The 20,299-nt window shown below is 44.8% G+C and overlaps 1 protein-coding gene across 2 annotated transcripts in view; it reads right to left on the bottom strand.

Moving 5' to 3' along the window:
• The window catches only part of CLVS1 (clavesin 1), a 553,645-nt gene that overhangs the window by 123,744 nt on the left and 409,602 nt on the right, over positions 1-20,299 (bottom strand). For both annotated transcript variants that reach the window (XM_069220238.1, XM_069220237.1), the window contains exon 5: positions 2,202-2,437. In XM_069220238.1, coding sequence (XP_069076339.1) covers positions 2,202-2,437 — 236 coding nt within the window. The remainder of the gene's footprint in view (positions 1-2,201; positions 2,438-20,299) is intronic.

Genomic DNA, 20,299 nt, shown 5'->3' with positions numbered 1-20,299 from the left:
AACCTTTAGATTGATAGGTTGGTTCTTAAAATTCCTAATGGTAGTGGATTTCAAACCAAACTACATCATGATTATTAACAAAGCAATTTGCAAATTGCGACTCTCAAGGATTGGAGGCCACCACAGGAACGGTGGCCTGCTGTGGTTAGCAGTGACTCATGTCTGCAATTGCTTTTAATTAAAACAAACGTATTGTTAAATGCAGTCCGTTTTAATTAAAGGAAACAAGGTTGCATTTAGAAAAATAGTTTCCCTTTATTTTTTAACACTAGTTTAAGAGTTGTCAGTTGACCCTCGAACTACTGCCTACTCTTCAACAAACTATTCAATGTAATAAACTAGAATCATTTATTTAGGTTTCTTAGTAATATTCTACAACATGTTGCATCCTGGCATCTTCTGAGTGGCTCTGAATCTACAGATCAAAGAGACCCACGTAGGTGCTCTGGGTGCCAAAAGGTAGTTCTTCCCATGACCTCAGATAGTCTGATTGATTCCAGTAGACAATTATTTAGTTGAGAAAAACAGCTGAGGCCAGATGTAAAAAAGGGATGGCACTGGAGTGACCTACTTAATCATCTGCATTTTCTCTTATCTATTACCCTGGTCCCATGGAGAGAAGATGGTCAAGAGAAAAGGAGATCTGTGTGGTCTGAAGTTGAGCATCGTGATAGAAAACTTACTCAACAGTTGTTGTTTTTAAGTCCTTCCCAAATCCCCAGGGCTGACCAGGCCTTTCATTGCACTGGGCATGTCCTTGGAGGGCTAGAGCCCTTGAGGAGCGGTTTTGAGAGCTCAGCCTCACTCCTGGTGTCCCTGTCACTTTCCCCAGCTTCCTAAGGTTAACTGCAGCAGACCCAAGGAGGCTTCAAGAAAGACAGAAAGAGAGGGAGGGAGTGGGAGGTAGAGAGAAAGTGACCAGACAGGATGAAGAGATAGAGGAGGAAAGGAGGGAGAGACAATGGATGGCTGGAAGGAGAAAGATTGCACGAGGAGACAAAGGGAGCTTAAATGGTTTGATGTTTTTGCCAGGGCTGTTTTTGGTTACCTGTTCCAGTCATGTAAATCCCACATAGTTATTCTGGGTTTTGAATGAGTGTTCACAAATGCCATAAAGCTGCCTGCTGCCATGTTTTTTTCTTGCTGTCTGTTATGTGATTACAGTGGACTAATATCACCTTAGGAGTTGACCAGGGATACAGTGGGATGATAGTTTCTCAAAATACTTGGGAACATTTTCCTAGAAAGTCTTCTGCAAGATGCACATAATCTTGAATTGCAGAATGCCTTGTGCGTGATGCACAGAATCTTGAATTACTTTTGTTGCTCTACTGCGAGCCAGAGGGGGGGTTCCATGGTATTTGTATTTTGTATTTGTTGTGTTTCTAATGTGCAAAAGGCCAAAAGGTATCAAAGCGCTGGGGAGCAAATGGAGAGAACTGGCAAACAAAAGCTGGCCAGTCGAAACGGACCCTTAAAAGGAACCATACCCACTCCTAACGAGTAAACAACCATGTTTTTAGATGTTTACAAAACACAAAATGGGCCTCCATACTGCGGATATATTCCGGAAGGGAATGCCCCAGCATTCTGGCCACTACCGAAAAGGTCTGTAATGGTTGTGTTGCAATAATCCAAACTCAAAAGGACTCTGGCCACTGTTGGCATTATATTGTGGCCTGCTTGAAGAAGGAGGTACTTTTCCTTACAATGTTTACTGTTTATCTGGTAATTCTGTTGTTTTCGCCATTGCATTGATCTGTGGATTAGAGAAGATCCAGCAATGGAAGAGGACCCCTGACTCCTTCTTACCTGAGTTGGGGCCTATAATGTGTTGCCAGACTGAAAAATCTCTGTCTTGCAAGTATTCAGACATATGAGGGTGCATAAAAGACTATAGATGTGGTCCATATGCATAACAAAAAAGTAGCAGTATGGTATGTGGAGCGTTCGTGTAATCAGTGGGTGTGAGAGTGTGAGGCACGTTTACACAATTGAATGTAATTGCTGGAGGGTTGGTATGTTGCCTTTGTCAGTTGGAGTTGTCACTGCATGTCTCTGGCTCTCTGCATGTACCTGAATTATTGATTAATAAGTCTTGGGACCTGTTTGTCTGGGAGCTCTGTGTTTCCTTTACGTTCCCTCTTCAATAATCCCATGCAATGAATAGTTACTGACATGTAGAACATAAACTCTCTTACCTTTTCATGTACTTGGGAGAGCACTCCCTCTCTGGGTTTGAGGGTGCGTGCTTCACGTGCATCGCATTGTAAGAAGTGTGAGTATATTCATTTTCATCATTGTAGTCCGGTCCAAGTAATGTCCGTGCCCAAGTTCCCATATCATAGGGAGGGAGAGTGCCTCCAAATTCTGAGGGCAGGCATTCTGGGTGAATTAGTTGATGGAGACTGTTCAGATTATTACCGTGCAGAAAAATCTTTAAAAAAAAGGAAAGCAAGAAAGGCAGAGTATTAGTACTTTTTATACATCATTATTAGATTTCTATTATACTGTGTCTAATCAAAACATGTTTACAAGATTAAGATGGCAAAATAAATCTGTAATAAATGGGGCTAATATGTACAAAGATTTTTTTCAGTCACAATCTCTCAGATTTGGAGTTTGCGATAGCAAAAAAGGTTTTTACAATGTTCTAACCCATTTTATGAGTTGGCAACTTTAGGAGGCTGGTCCTCTATGTACTGTGCAAAACTAGGCACACTGTGCAGGGATTCCAGGAAACCACACGGTCATTTACAGAGGTAAAAACTAGACCACCTAATGCTCTAATTTTTATGGTAGCTTGGTCGAGCAGTTAGGGTAATCTTGGAGAAGTGCAAAGCATTTGTTGTACTCACAGTATCAATAAATGAGACCAGACACTCAAAAGAATAACTTGAGACCAATTTACAAAAATAATTCAGATTTATATATCAATTTTAAGACCATGATCATCAAAATCAGGAGAGTACTTTTTAAGAATTTTTTGGGTTTTAATAAAAATTGTCTTTTTATGCGTATTTACGTACCATAGTAATCCATTGTGAAAATACTTTGAAAATGCACATAAAATCAGGCAATGCGTAAAATAAAATAAAATAAAATAAGCCAATAAAATAAAATAAAATAAGCCAATGTCTCCTTTTGCTGGTATGCCATTGGTGGGACTATGGACCAGCTGGAGAAGTTCAGGCAGCTCATAGTTTTGACAGGAGCAGCTGCAGAAGGACGTTGGAGCTGGTACCAGGCCACTGTGGAGGACCTCTTGGAAAAGCACTGCACAGGTGGACTTAAAGGCAAGTCCAATGGATCCCCTTGGAGTGTTGAAGACGCAAGGGGTGGGGGGCCCTTAGGGCACAGCTGAATCTTCGGTGCAGGGCAGCCGGGTGCAGAGCGAATCGGTGAACCAGGAGCTGTGCACAAAGGTGCCCTTAGCAGGAAGTAGGTCTCTTTGAGGGTTGCTTGCAGGTTGGCAGGGGCTCTCTGGAGGGAGGTCTTGGTGGTTTCTGAAGTCTCTCAACTGGGGCGTCCTCCTGGTCCTTTCACAGTCTGGTGGGGGCTGTGCTTCTTGGTGTCTGACATGAGGTGACCACTACCTAGGGATATTGCACGGTCTGGTCACTGGAGGGTGCAGTGCCACCACTCCTGGCACACTTGCAAGGTTTGTCCTTACAGTCTGCTTAGTGGAGTTTGGTCCGGCTGCAGTGTCCGGTTCCCTATTCAGCAGCCAGTCAGTGAAGTGGCCTTTACTGGGCCTTTGGTTCCTTGTTGCAGTAAAGTGATGCCTTCACTCTGGATGGAGATCTTTGGCAACTTTTGAAGGGTTGCGGTCTTCATGGGGTTTGTAGAGTACATCCAATGTCCATGCAACCCGTCAGTGACAATTGTCGAGTCCTGGGTGCAACAGGCAGGGTTTGGCACCTTTTCTTGTTGCAGCAGGACTTCAGTTCTCGAACCTTAGGTCTTCTTTGTTGCTGGTCCTCTTTTCCCCTTGGAATCTAATTTCTTGGTCTGGGGATGCCTATTAAATACAGTATTTAGTGGGCGTTTAGGGGAGTACCTGATAATGACCAATGGGTCATCTACCTTAGGGTGGCTACACCCACTATGTGACCACTTACTGTGGACAAAGGTCTCTTCCCTACACCTAATTGGCTATTTTCCTTCCATGCAAGATGAAGGAAAATGAAAAGGAGAGGTCACCTCACATGCCACACCTTGAGGGTGGTGCAAGGTGGGGATGACCACTCCTTCTATCCTTTTAATGATTTTCAACTGTTGCTGCTGCCAAAAGTAGAGGTTTGCAATGGGGGTGGCCATCTGCTGCCAGCAGTAGGCTTGAGGGTTGTGTTTCAAGGGCAGTAAGCCCTTTAAAGCTCACTAGCAGGGCAGTGCACATCCCTGAGGGAGGGGGTGTTTGCACCTCCACCCAGGAAGGGCTTTGTTCTGAGCACCAGAGAGCAGAAATTTCTCACCCAAGGGCTCCAGAATCTTGCCTAGTGGTGGCAGGCTGGTTGTGACCATCTAGCAACCAGGCCTGGGTAGGAAGCTTTTGAAGGGAGCACCTCTAAGGTGAGCCCTGGGTACATTTGGTAATAAATCCAATACTGGTACCAGTTTGGATTTATCATTCTGAGTTGTTTGATACCAAACAACCCAGGGTTCAGAGTAGCCATCATATATCTGTGAAACTCTTACTGACCAGTGTCCAGCACATACTTTAAAACGGCTGCCCTGTTCACTTACTATGTCCCAGGTCTGGCAAGGACACAGTAGGGGCATATTGCTCATGCATCTATGCCCACACATACAGTATAGTGCACCCTACCTTAGGGGTGGAAGGCCTGCTAGAGGGGTGACTTAACTACAGTGCATACAGTGTGTAGTGAACAGGGCACACAGGCTGTGTGCTATGTCGAGTTTGGCTTTTAGGATTGCATAAGAACACTCAGCCTGCAATGGCAGTGCTGTGTGCTTCTGGATGCATGACCTTATAGGTTGGCACAACCTGTGCTGCTGCCCTCACGGGCCTATCCTTATTACCCAATGCCCTGGGTACCTATGTTCTGTTTACTAGGGACTTAAAGTGGCAGCTAAAGGTGTTGCCAACTGTGCCAATGCATCTCAATAGTTTTGGGGAAAGAGATCTGGCCCAGGGAACCTGGTTAGCAGGGGCCCTGGGCACTAAGAACTTTGAGACTGCATCAAATACCAGGCAAAAAGTGGTTACTAACCATGATAAAAGAGGCCTTTTCTCACATACCACCTCCTAAAATGGGTTTAAAAATGGCTACGCGGAAGGGGGATGTTGTAGGTGTCCCTTCCAAAGAGCGATTCCTACCCATATGTATCAGTCATTTAGGAATAAAATAGCGGTTGTATCTCATTAAAAAGTTACTAAACCCCAAGTTAGGGTGGTAATCCATTCGAAAATGGAAAAGGGTACAATGGGGATCCCTTCCTCTTTGTGAATGTTAAAAGACACTTTGTGGAGACCACTGAAAACTCTCAATCATAAAAAATCAAGAAAAAAATATTTTTTAAATACAGCCTACATTTCTTTAAGGACATTGGGCTTCATTTAAAAACAATGCTTTATTTAAGTGTTGTCAAAGACATGGTGCTCAGCTAACCCCAGCAGGCCATTGTCCTTCTGATGGCCTCCAATAGTAGCAATTTGTGGCCTACGTTGTTACAATTCAGGAGGTAGGTCAGACTGTCACCCCTCACCATGATTCAGATTTTTTAAGAACAGATACATGAGTACATATGTTGGTTCATAAAAATCTTTACTGGTTGCAAAAATGCTGGTCGCAATTAGGAATCAGATATTCCTACATCTGGCCTTTGCTTCCTTAAAAGCCACAGAAAAAAACTAAATTTTACTTTTCTTTTCTTTCTTCTCTAAGACATACGTTGGTGTGGCACAACTTCACCTCTCACCCACGGTCACTATTGACCTACAATAATGTCACATCTACGTCATCCACCTAACACTACACTGTATAGTAAGTATGTATTTACAGTTCTTAACACCACCCACACTTATCTTTGGCGGTAAGTGCAATAAAAATTAAGTATAGTAAGTATATACTTATGTTGTAGTAGTAGGTCGACGTAGCTAAATGATCTTACTGCAATGAGATATATGTTGCATAAAATATAGTGACCCACCCCCACCATTCTCATAGGGTACATCCTGTGTGTCTGAGAGGAAAAAGAGGGGAGCAGTGTAACATATACTAATTCACCCATCTCATTAATTTATACTATTTATTTATGAATGTGCCCTATTCATTTATCCACTTATCCCATTGATTTATCTAATTATCCACCTTCAAAGGAGCACCTATCCACCCACAATTCTAACCCCCTGCATTTACAAATATATCAACCGCCACACAATTATTCATCCATCAATTCACCATATTCATGCATTTAACCATCCCCCAAACATGTTCATTCATCCATCCATGTACGCTCACATATTAATTTTTTCAAACACCCATACTCATACATTCATTCGTCTTTCCACGCCATTTCCTTCACTTTCATTCAATTATCCATTCATCAACCAAAAAAACAAACATAGATCCATTGACACACTAACACACACATTGATTAATCCAACCATCCATCCATCCACCCACCCACTCACCCATCAAGCCACCGATCCATCCTTCCATGTTATATTCCTCAACTAAACCAACCACCAACTCCAGATGCATTGATTGATTTCTCCACACACAACCACCCATATACCTATTTAGCTATCCCGGCGCTCACACACAGGGATGGCAAAAATGTTCACCAAAAAACATAGATGGCAAAATGTATACTTTGTTTTCTTAGTTCTCCAGTCGATTAAAGTTTGGCTAAAACAGAACCCATAATAAAATCCACCTCATGGCTTGTTTTAGAAAAAAGGCCAGAGGACATGTCTCAATAAGAGAAAACTGCTGGTGTTTGGACTTTCTGCAGCTCACTGGATTGTACATCAACCTGGGAGGAGTAGGTGGCCAAAGAATGTTATGAATGACTGTTGTGCAGCAAATCACAAGGTCTAATGACAAAGATCTGTTGTTCCAAGTGGTTGAGGAGAGCCCCTCTGCATTACTGAAACATGAGGCAGTCATTCAATACTTATAGACTCCCCAAACCAATGAGAAAAAGTCACTGTGATTTGACCATTCAGAGTAACTGCTGGAAGCCATCGGCATTGCCGTACCCTTGGCCTGTCAGAGATTGTTTATTATGGGTGAACACACTAATAGCCTAACAATAGTTTGTGGCCTAAAGCAAATCAAGTGTTAGACTTTTCATCCTTGGTGTGGTCTCCCTTAACTTTTTGCCTCTGTTCCACAGGTTGTTGATGTGTGCTGGACTCTGATTTTACTGTTTTTGTTACTCTGGGCACTTTACCACTGTTAACCAGTGCTAAGGTGCAGGTGCTCCTTTACTAAATGTGTATGTAATTGGCTTATCCATGATTGGCATATTTGATTTACTAGTAAGTCCCTGGTAAAGTGCACAAGAGGTGCTGGGGCCTGTAAATCAAATGCTATTAGTGGCCCTGCAGCACTGGTTGTGCCACCAACATAAGTAGCTCTGTAATCATATCTCAGACCTGCCACTGCAGTGTCTGTGTGTACAGTTTTAACTGTAAATTCGACTTGGTAAGTGCACCCACTTGCCAGGCCTAAACCTTCCCTTTTCTTACATGTCAGATACCCCTAAGGTAGGCCCTTGGTAGTCCCAAGGGTGGAGTGCAGTGTATGGTTAAGGTAGGACATATGGTAATGTGTTTTATATGTCCTGACAGTGAAATATTGCTAAATTCGTTTTTCACTGTTGCAAGGCCTGTCCCTCTCATAGGTTAACATTGGGGCTACCTTTAAATCCGATTAAAGTGTAGATTCCCTTTGGGAGCGGATGGACATATGGAGTTTGGGGTCTCTGAGCTCACAATTTAAAGTACATCTTTTAGTACAGTTGATTCTAAGATTGTGTGTTTGAAAAATGCCACTTTTAGAAAGTGAGCATTTTCTTGTTTATACCATATCTGGGCCTCTGCCTGGTTGTGGATTCCCTGTCTGGGTCAGTTTGACAGTTGGGCTGGTTGCACCTCACACTAGACAGTGACACAAAGGGAGCTGGGTTGTAACCTGCATATCCTGATGAGCCATCTGTGCTAGGAGAGAGGGGGGGAGTGGTCACTCACACCTGAAAGGGCTGTGCCTGCCCTCACACAATGCAGTCTCCAACCCTAAAGAGGGCAAAGACTGGACATTGTGTGCCTTCCATCTTGAGATGAAATCTCCAAGGGCTTGATTTAGAGTTGCCTCCTGTTGTTTGAAGTCTCAGGGTTTGAAGTCTCCTGTTGTTTGAAGTCTCAGACTTCTCTCTGCCAGCACCTGGAGTCTCTGGAGAGACTCCTACTCTGCCCTGTGATGCCCATCTAGTTCTTGGGACCCTGAAAGGAGAAACTGGCAGCCTAAAGAAAAGGAAATCCACGCACAGAGCACCGTGCGGGGAAAAGATCGAGCCGACTCCGATCTGTGGCTGAAGAAACGACGCGCCGCCGGCTCCACACTTAAAATCAACACTCGCCGGAAACGCGACCGAAGAATTGACACACGGAGCAGGAGAAATGACGTGCAGCATCGCTGACGGAGGCTGGGAGATCACAGCCCACGCTACGGGTTTTTCGGGTGATCGTGCGGCTGGATTTCTGACTCAAGTACCACTGGGCGTGTAAAAACGATGCAAGGCCTGCCCGGACCCGAGAGTGCTGGCCGGATCAACGAATCGCTCTCCTGTGGAGAGAAGAAATGAAGCAAGGTCCCGCTCGTGAGTGGAATCAACGCATCGCAAGCCCTTTTTGACGCACATTCGCCCGTACGTGGTTATTTTTGTTGCACTGAAGGTACTTTTTCACGCTAACAGCGTTAGTGTGTGTTTAAAACTACTTAAAGACTCTTTTTGCATTTTTATTAATAACTTGACTTGTGTATGGTGGATTTTTGTCGTTTTGGTCTTGTTTTGTTTAGATAAATATTTACTATTTATCTAAACCTGTGTTGTGTCATTTTGTAGTGTTTTCATTAAGTTACTGTGTGTGTTGGTACAAATACTTTACACCTAGCACTCTGAAGTTAAGTCTGCTGCTCTGCCAAACTACCAAGGGGGTAAGCAGGGGTTAGCTGAGGGTGATTTTCTTTTACCCTGACTAGAGTGAGGGTCCTTGCTTGAACAGGGGGTAACCTGACTGTCAACCAAAGACCCCATTTCTAACAACAAGTGATTGACTTATCTGCTAAATCAGTCCAATCAACAAAAGTTGAAATAGAAAATTTGAAGAAACCTTGAAAAGTGATATGACACTAACGGCTCAATAAATAGCCCAGTCACTCATGAATCATTACACATGTGGGTGTGGGGTATCCTAAACATTTTACACACCAAATATTATCTCACTAGCACCCCCATTGCTGGATGATTTGGAGTCTGTGGTCAACCTCCATTTCATGAGGCAATGTGTCCCCGAGATAAGGCATCTTACAGCATGCTAAAATACAGGCAATTAAGTGAGGACAGACTCAATAATGGAGATCTAGGTCAGGAATAAAAAATTTAGAGATTTATTACAAAAATTCCAAAGGTGCTGTACAGAGATCTTAAGTGCAAATGCATGAATGAATTGCTATGAAGGATCTCAGTAAATAAAGCAATACAGAATAAAGTTCAAAATCTGAATACATTTAAGTCCCCAAAGAGTAGCAAAATCAGTTGGAAAATGGGCCGAATCCTAATAGCATCAGAAAAACTTCTGGCTTACCCCTAAAACTGAGGGTTTATGTATACAGCTTTCTTGCATAGGAAATCATCAATTTGTGCAAAATCATGATGGTGTGAGCAAAAGACTTATACTCTCAGCAGGCCAGAGCATAATTTTATGAGACATCATTCTGCCTTAGCATCTAAGCACTATCCCACTATATGAATATTCATACTGCCTAGCAGTCAACGTTGCTGAGCTACTAAGATATGGTGTTCTTCAGCTCTCTACTGAGTTTGCATGTTTGAGGCTGCCTAGCGCCATGCTGCAAGGGTGCCTGCATTACAGACAGGATTGTTTTTGTGCAGGAACACCTACCTGCACAAAAACAAGCTTAAGAGGCAATTTCCTCTTTTTCTGAATCATGAAGAATACATCACACATAGAAATAGGAAGTAATGAGGAGAAATAAACATATTTCTTCTCGTTGTGCCTCTCTGTGGTAGGTGCATCATTTTGGCACAATCCCAGGATTACTGCCTTTAGTAGAGCAGGGATTGTGTCAAATTCCATGGATGCATGCTCCGCCCACAGAACGCCTATCACAACAAAATGCAACACAATGTAGCATGAGCTGCTGCTGCGTTGCATTACATTTCTATACAAAGTCATGCATGGTGGCGCAAGTAGCCCCTTACGTGACTTTGTAAATCTGATTTAAGGGCTTGTGTTGTCTTGCAACTACTTGCATCATGCAAGGACAATGCTATTCATTAATACATTTGGGCCTGAATACTTGAAGCAGTCACCCAACGCACAGAAAAACACAGTTCTCGTTACTCAGTCCTGCTTGACTAACAGCCACCACCAAAAGGCATTCCAGAATGTTATTTGTTTGATGATGTTTTGAGATCTATTGTGATGTCATTCCCACTATGGCTCTTAAAAGTGTTGAGTCCTGAAAGTTTAGGGAATACCTTCTATTGACACCTCCCTCATCTCCCCCTCACCCACACTAAGGCATGTGTGGGAGCAAAAGAGTACCCCAACCTTTGAACAAGCCAAATTTAATCTCACTTGGTTCTCCCACAGTTTACTGGACCGAAGGTGGTGTTAAACCTCAACTGCATGTAGTATAACATATGTAAAGCAGATTTGTAGAGCGCTGCTTGCCACCCGTGGGGGTATCGAAGCACTGAGTAGGTGAGCGTGGGCATTGTTGTGAGGCTGGGACTGAATACAGGCAGGCTCAATGGTCTTGCAAGAAGACTTATTGAAAAGTCAGGCTTTCAGTTTCATGGGGAAATGTGTCCCTGCATTAGGGCCCCTACCCAACCATCAATTAGCAGAGTAGAACAGTTCATTGAGTAATGGGGTGAACTCAATAATTGAGTTCTAGATCTATGACAATTTAAAAGGTTGTATTACAAACATTCAAAATAAACAAATACAGAGCCAAGGCATGATTGCTCTCAGGTGCACACTTAGAAATCATGAAATATTTTAAATCCCAAATAAGTAGCAAAAAATCAGAAAGAATTTGGGCAGCATCCTTAGTAGAATACTCACCCCAATTCTTGCATAGTGAATTAGGAAAACTGGTATGAGCAAAACTGACAGTTCTTTAGCAAATCAAAGTACAAGGATAATACACATCATCATGATTACCTTAACACACAAGCACCTTCCCAATTCTAAAAAATGTATTCAACACCCTCTATGCTAATGTCATCCAGGGAGGTTTGAAAACATATGAAACATTTAGATAATAAGACTTTCTCCCAGTGAGTGCACCCAGTGAAGAACCAAACGAGTTAGATACTTGTTGCAATCTTACATTAGCACCAGAGCAAGTTGAAAACTAGCAAAGCAACTACTGCTGCGGTAATTATGTATTATGTTAGCAGCTTAAGTGTGTGCTTTGTGAAGCCTGTGGGAAGAAGTGTGCAGTGGGGGGGAGCAGGTGTGAGTGGCAGGCCCCTGCGTTGCAAAGCAGACCCCAACCCTTCATGGGCCCCTCAAATCTTAAAAGGTGTTCCAGTTAGCCCAAAACCATTGAATATCTATGAGATATAGGTGACTAAGTGGCATCTTTTTACATTCTGCAGGGGGGTCATCATTTTGCAGGACTGTCTCTGTTGGAAGCAATCCCCTGAAACGCTTTGGCAGCTTTGATTAGAGCCAGAGTGCACCACTTGACTGTCAGGAAAGTGCTCAAAAACTGACTCTCGTCTCCCGCTGTGAAAGCCCATTTCGCCAAAGGCCATAGACAAGCCATTAAACTCATTACACAGCTAGGACCAGACCCAAGTCAGGCCACGGTGAGACCACACTTGAATGGAACCCAGTGTTAGAACTGGACGCCGTACCAATAGACTACCGGTGCTTAAAAGAAACATATCCAATACCATAATACAACGTTCCACAAAGCCGGTCACTTCTTGTCACACTCTACTGACAAATGCACAGGTGTTATGCATAAAAAGAACATTATACTTATGTTACCTCAATTAGCAGGCAAACCTAAAGGCATGATAAACCGAATTATTCTATGGCATTAGCTCTAACGTTAGCCTTCAAAGTATCTGTGGTAGCGTGGTGAAGCTGCAAACTCAAAAATCCATGCTTTTGAGAGAACCCCCTCAAGTGACGCGGCCGCCACGTCTCTCTCTTTATAATTGCGCGTTCTAGACCGCCATTTTGACAGTCTTTATTCTCCCGTTTTCGCTGCCGATGCTTGACAGGATCCACACGTATGACATATGGCGCGCAATCACCAGGCTGCATGCTCCTGCTCCCCCCAGGAGCGCCTGCCTATCAGCTTCAAACTCCGTGAGAAGATGACACTTCATTATGCGGCAAAAGGAGGAAGAGAAGGCAGTTCCACGGAAGAAATCCGACAGGCAGCCCAAATACCTAAAAGTCGCATTAATGTGTATGTAGCAGCTGTCAGTGTATCTTCATATAGTGATTTTAGACACGATTGCAACAAAACACCCAAGGCCTAGCCAGATGAACCTTGCGGGCGCAGTATTGATGGGTCGAGATTTCTTTGCAGTTTGCTGGTTGAACTTTCAGTGTTTATTCCTCAAGCATTCTGACATCAGCTATGTATATCTAAACGGCTCTTTTCAAGAGTGCAACAGAAAACGCAATCTCTTTTGAAGCAGCATCAATCTTACTGAGTTAACAAAGCCTCACCGAGCGGAGTATGTGAGGCTTGTAACTGCCATGCTAACTGCAGCCCAGGGATCACTGCACAGGTTACTCTGTCATCCCGTTGTGACCCCAAAACACTATGGGCCAGATGTAGCAAAGGGTTTTACCCATTCTGTGTCTATGGGAAAATTCGTTGGTACATATGGCCCTATATCATTAGTTATCTCTATTATTATGATTTGCATGTCCAGACAACAATACACGCTCACGTATTTTATTTTGAAATGGTATGAGATGTTTCAATTGGTGGAACGAAATTACATACCCTCCCCCACCCCGCAGAATGTGGAGATGGGCTGGTGAGAGACTACTTTGTCGCAGAGGGCTGTAGCTTCCATTGAAGCAGTTGCATCGAGGCCTAGAGGCCTGAGGGGCCTACTCAACCGTCATTATAGATGGAATTCACAGATCAATGAGCGGCGAGGGGGCACATTTCCTGCCTTGCACCAGGGCTCGTGACACACCGCCCGCGCCACTGCACGCATACTCGTAGCCTTCGATTGAAAGGGCTCCCCTGAAGGCTGCCCCTCGCTGCCTCGCACCTTTTAAAAACAGAAAACTAATCTGCACCCTCTTAGTTCGTGGTGTTCCACCCGCTCGAAATAATCTCCATTTAGAATATCCGAGTCACGTTCTCCGCAGTATTAATAAAGCATGACACTATGTACAGAAATTCAATTGTTATCCAGAGTAATGCTCCACGCCTGTATCATCTGTCACAAAAAGGCTTTTCTAGGGCAGTGTTTCCCAAACTGTAGACGGGACAGTGAGCCAATTTTTGGTGGGTTGCCAAACATCCAAGTAATATATAAAGATGCCTTTAAATTCTATACTGATCTTGTCACAATGCTGCTTCAAAGACAGAGGTCAAATGTCAGGCTATGTCTTCTGCAGCTGCTTTTTTTTTTTAACATTGGACTGGTGCTTACACACCTTGCAGTCATAGAAAAAAAAATGAATTATGTAACACTCTTGCTGGGGTACATGAAGTGTGAAAGCAAAGTCTGTAGGGAGTCATTTTTTCCGTTATAAACAACAAAATGTAAATGAACTGCACACATTCTGCTGGTAGGAACTAAAAAAGGAAGCACATTTGTTTGTAATTCTGAAGTATAATGGAAACAAAGATTTTAATAGCATCAGAACAAATCAAGACACTTGGTGATGCACAAATAATATTAATTGAAAGCCGATTTTCACACATTATCATTTGTTAGCAATATAATTGTATCTGCAAAGCTGTACGTCTGTGCAAATTTAGTGACCATTTTAATAAATAATGTGCTGTTTGTAAATGAAAATGCGCTGCCACATGATGCTTTAGTTACATTTTAAAAATTGCATGCCTCATGTTTATTATAGCTAGGATGGTCGGAAATGTTTGTCCTACTAAAAAGTGGGTCTAAAAAGTTTGAGCAAAATCTTTCTAGGGAATGAATTATAGTTTTGTTAAATGGGGGATACGGCTTTAGAAGACTTCGAACTTGCATAATGCTGCAAGGTAAGGGTTGAAATACACTTTGGAAGAGCCATATGCGGTTCAACTTGGTAGTAGACAGGATTTCTAGGCAGGCAGGATCTAACCATTTTACCCAAAGCAATGCTACTTGCAAAATACCTGCCACTGACTGAATTACTCTGAGCCCATTTTGTCAAGGCCTAATCGGCTATAATGCCTATAGATCGTAAATCGGTTTTTGCACGTCACAAAGGAAAGCTGTGAGCAGTGAGCAACTGAGAACACACATCTCCTTAGCTGTCCCTCAAACACCAGAGACTAACATTCATACCTGGTAGAACTTATACTTTTTGTACTTTTGCATGCTGCCTGGCCTAAGCTCTAAGTATACCCCGTCAAACGATGCCAATCATGTTGCTTTCTTGTGCAGAATTCTAATACCCAAGGGTCATGTTCATGCTTAATAAAACTCTCTAAATAAAATAAATTAAAAGTAAATACTTTCACCCTGTGCAGGGGATTCAGAGCACACCAAGGAAGTTGTTAGAGGAGCTAAAAAATATTCTTTTGTGTTGCTCACTATTTGCACAGTGCTGCTATTGCCGAAGTGGCTCTTGGCACGGGAAGAGCAACAGATAGTGACGCACCAATTTTGGGCACTATGTTGTGTTGCAGTTGTATTTCATTAGACCGTATGGCTTGACTTGTGTTTTTATTTGTGTATTGAATGAGAACAAAAGACACTTCACATAGGCAGCAGATGCACGAAGCCTACACCAGCCCTAGTAGCACACGTTTAGCTTCCCTGGAAATCAGCCGCAGAGCCGCTGGCACCAAAAATGTGGGAACTTGTTCTTTTGGTCGTAACTTAGGAGGGAAAAGGCAGTGCTGGACTACAGTAAAAGTGTATGACTTTCAGAAGTGTTCAGAGTTTGCCGGGGCCTGTGTTAAACCTGTGTACCACTGCAGGCCTTTCTCATTCCTCTCCCCCAAGGTCACCTCCAAAGAACCCCACTCACATCTCTTCCCCTCAGGTATCCCTCATTAGCTCACCCCTGTTCACTTTCCCCCATTCCTCCCTGTCATTCTCCCTCTAGTATCAGTGCTGCGCTAGGGTGGTACAGCAATAACAGCAGTGGTTGAAGTGCAAAAGAAAAATATAGGAACGGTGATCCTAAGAGTAATAGGACGAGGTCACTGAGTGTGGAAGCAGAGTCAAAGACTTAACTAAAACAAACAACACTTTCTGTAACTATTTTGCTGGTCTTTCCCCTTTCAGGTAACTGCATACATAATAATGCACACACTTTAAATGACAAATAAATGCGAGTTGAACTAATCGTTATGAAACCTCAATTGGTTAACGTGATCACTACAGAAGTCTGTGTGCGTGTAACCAGAACGTCTCAGACTTGAAATCCTGGGTGGCACAGTGGGAATTTGTGACTTATTTATTTATAGCGCTACGAGGGCGTTGCCTTTAACAGAAAGCACTGTGAATATGCAAATAAATATTTAGAAATATGCTACACACAGGGTAAGATAGGCTGCCTGAAAATGTGCCAAATGATGTAGCGTTTAAGTCAAAACAAGAGCTTTTAAAATAAATATTTTATGAATAGGCAATCAGACTGTACTAAGTGCAAACCTTTTTTAGGGGGAGCATAGCAGCGCGCAAGAGCTGCTTTTCCGACATGTTGGTATGTATCTGGGCTTTTAACCATGTCCACCGCAGACCCATCACTATTACCCCTTCATGGGCTTGCCTTTCAAAAATCCTTTGTTATCATTTGTAAATGCTTTTCATTTGTACCTCCTTAGGGCGCTTTTGTTACCTCTTTGTCCATCGACCCTCCTACATGGATAATTGCACTTTTGTCGATAACTTTGACTGCAAGCGAAGTTCTTTTTCCCTTTGTCTCGTGCTTCGCGCTTACGGCGGTGCTTTGAATCACCTTGGGTATGTCAACTGTTTTACTTTTCATTTTTATAACATGGTAATGAGAATTTAGATCTCTTGGTTGCATACTGGACTTGGGAATAACAAACCGTCACTGCTGTGATTTTATGTGGATGTGCATTTGCGTGTCTGCTCATTTGGCAGTGGTACAACTGGGTAAGCGCCTTATTACACCCTGCACGCTCTCTGGCATGTATGTTGTCCTCCAAATATCTTTACAAGTAAGGTGTGTAACCCACATGTAGGGATGCGAAGTACGAGTTATATTTTTTACTGAAATGGCATATCTTCAACTTGGGGGGGCAAGGGAAATCTAACCTCGAGCAAAAATGGGGGTTACAAAACACATTCCTCTATTCCCAAAGCAAGATTGCTTAACAAAACCTTATTTCCTCATGCAGTCCATACTAAGTGGCCAGGGCTGATGTAATTAATGTTTCTCTGTGTCACTCTGCCTTACTAAATGTATTGTAATGCAAGGCTCCTATGAAACCATTAGAAATATTATCACACCTTTAGGGCCTGATTCCAAGTGGGTTAGTCTTTCTGCAACCGAAATTACCAAGTAGGCAAAACATGGACTTGTAATTTTGGGTCCAGAAACGCCACAACTGGTTCTTTCTTCTTCCATTTTCACCTGGGGAAAGTGGCTAGTGCTCACACGACGACAGAGGCTGCAGGCACAACCTGTCCTCCACCCGACTCGTGCAGCACCGGGGGCAAATGATTCTGCACCCATAGTGGCCCTACCATGCGTTGCAACAGGCTCCAAACCCCCCTTCATTCTCACAAACCTTTCTGCCTCATCCCCTAAGCAGAATCGCAGGGTGAGTTGGCACCTGGCTGACAGAGGGAATCACGTAGGCAGAGGCATGGCCTAAGGCAGACGTGTGCACAGGTGCTGTGCCCATGGCAGCCTTTAGGGCATCAAAAGCGGCCTGGCAAGCCTCTGTCCAGATCACCTTCCTTGGGTGCTTCTTGGAAGTCAACTCAGTGAAGGGGTAACAATGGTACAATATCCCTTGACAAACCTCCTGTAATAGCCAGTGAGACCTAGAAAGGCTCTCACCTCAGTCTGGGTTTTGGGAGGCTCCCAAGCCAGAATGGTGTCAATTTTTGGCTGTAGGGGGGCCACCTGGCCACCCCCTTCCTGGTGTCCCAAGTACACCACAGAACCCTGCCCTATTTGGCACTTGCTTGCCTTAATAGTGAGGCCTGCCTTCTGCAGGGCCTCTAACACTCTCCAGAGGTGTTGCAAATGTTCCTCCCATGTGGAACTAAACACAGCAATGTCATCCAGGTAGGCGGCACTGAACTAATCCAGGCCAGCCAACACCTGCTTGACCAACCTCTGAAAGGTGGCAGGGGCATTCTTCATCCCAATGGCATCACTTTAAATGGAAAGCGTCCATCTGGGGTAGAATATGCTGACCTCTCCTTGGCCCCCTCAGTTAAGGCAATCTGCCAGTACCCAGACGTTAAGTCAAACGTACTGAGGTACTTGGCAGCTCCCAACCGGTCAATGAGCTCACCAGCTGGAGGGATGGGGTGTGCGTCAGTCTTGCTGACCGCATTGAGTCCCCGGTAGTCCACACAGAACCTGAGTTCTGGAGTGGCACCAGGTGCAGCAGCCTTTGGGACAAATACCATTGGGCTGGCCAAAGGACTGCTGGAATGCTCAATAACCTGTAAGGTTAACATTTTGGATACTTCATCCTTAATGCAAGCCCTAACCCTGTAAGTCACCCTGTAAACCTTTTGTTTAATGGGTGTACTGTCCCCAGTGTCCACATCATGTGTGCACAAGTGTGTGACTCCTGGGATCAGGAAAAACAGTGAGGCAGACTGTCCCAACACGTGGCAACAGTCACCTTGCTGCTCCTCAATCATGGAGGGGGAGAGGATCACTTCCTCCACAGACCCATGTTTTTCTCCTGCAGACAGGAGGTCAGGAAGAGTCTCACTCTCCCCCTCCACCCCATCATCTGTTGCGAGGAGCATGGACAGTTCAATCCGCCCAAAGTGTGGCTTGAGGCGGTTGACATGCAGGACCCTTAAAGGGTTCCTTGGAGAATGCAAGTCTACCAGCTAGGTGACTTCACTCTTGCGCTCCACCACCTCAAATGGCCGAGTCCACTTGTCCTGGAGCTCCCTAGGCTCCATTGGGGCCATCACTCACAATGTTTGCCCAGGTTGAAACTTGACCAGAGTGGCATTCTGGTCATACCAGTCCACCCTAGTCCCTTTTGAGGCACCTCCCTGTAAGCAAACAGAGGGCATGGCAAGCGGATGTCCCACTTCCGCCTCAAGGGCTCTGACAGGCCCATGATCATGCCTTTCAAGGTGCGGTTGAATCTCTCAACCAGAACATTACTTTGGGGGGTGGGACGGGGTGGTGAACTTGTAGGTTACCCCACACTCCTTCCACAGAGACTTCATATACATGGATATGAAGTTGGTACCACTATCAGATACTACTTCCATGGGGGTACCCCATGCGGGTAAAACCCCCCATCAAAGCACGACTCATCACAGGAGAAGTGATTGACCTCAGAGGAATGGCTTCTGGGTACCACGTGGCATGGTCCAACAAGACAAGGATGAACCTGTTGCCCATGGCTGTCTTGGGATCCAGAGGCCCCATGATGTCAATACTTACCCTCTCAAAGGGAGTACTGACAACAGGTAAAGGTTGGAGGAGAGCCATACATTTACTCCCACTCTTGCCATTTACCTGACAAGTTTGGCAAGACCTGCAATGTGCATCTGAGTGCCTGCGCATCAGGGGCCAGTAAAAGTGGGTGACAAGCCTCTCAAAGGTCTTGTCCTGCCCCAAATGTCCAGCTAAAGGCACATCATGAGCCAACCCCAGTAGGAAGGTCCTGAAGCACTGGGGTACCACCAGCACACGGGCTAACCCAGGCTCAGGAACCTTAGGCTCACTATATAGGAGGTCCTCCTCCCAAGAGATCAGGTGCGATCCTGGCTCCTTGCCAGTTGCCTGCTCTGCAGCCTGCTGCTGCAAACCCTCCATAGTAGGGCATGTCCTCTGTGCTGCACAGAATGCTTCCCTGGTGGGCCCCCAGTCCTGCTGCCACTGCGACAGCTCAGTACCTCACCCAGTTCAGCCTCCTGTTCCCCTGTAGATTCCAGGGCGTCACCCTCAGGCTCGGCCTCCTCCCGGACCGTGGGAACTTCTGGGGGCGGTTTCCCACACCACCTGCCCTTCCTCTTCTTGGCGGTCCCCTGGGCCACTTTTTCAGGCTCCAGGGGCTCTTGACCACCCTGACAGGCTGCCATTGACCTGGTGAATACGCATACCCACCCAGGCAGACCCAGCATCTCCAAGTGAGATCTGTGTTCCACCTCCTTCTAAGAGGAATCCTCCAGGTCATTGCCTAGCAAACAATCTACAGGCATGGTTGGACTCACAGCTACCTTCAAGGAACCTGAGACCCCCCCCCCTATTCAAAGGGAACCTGCACAACTCTGCACAGGCGCTCTGAGATGTCCACTGCAACTACTTGGTGAAGTACCCGGGGATCAATCTTCTCTTCAGGCACCAGCTGACTCCTCACTGTAGTCACACTGGCTCGTGTGTCTCTCAGAGCCTCCACCCTCTGTCCATTGATGGTCACCCACTGCCTGTAGTTCTTAGAGTTCTCAGGCACGAGGGTTCTCTGGACCATCTCACTGTCCCCTAGTGAGACAAGGGTCATCTCAGCTGGCTCCCACCGACCTGGAACCAACTCCTCCCCAAGCGCTACACTAGCCAAACCCTGGGTCGGCGCACAAGTGGGTGCCGGTGTTCTCTTGGGGCATTTGGGGGCCCCGTCACATGACCTACCTGGTTAGATGCATAGCACTTATGTGGGGGATCACC

Source organism: Pleurodeles waltl, chromosome 2_2 (genome assembly GCF_031143425.1).
Source record: "Pleurodeles waltl isolate 20211129_DDA chromosome 2_2, aPleWal1.hap1.20221129, whole genome shotgun sequence".
NCBI lineage: Eukaryota > Metazoa > Chordata > Amphibia > Caudata > Salamandridae > Pleurodeles > Pleurodeles waltl.
Note: the sequence above shows the minus strand (reverse complement) of the source record. Positions and strands in the feature narration are given on the sequence as shown.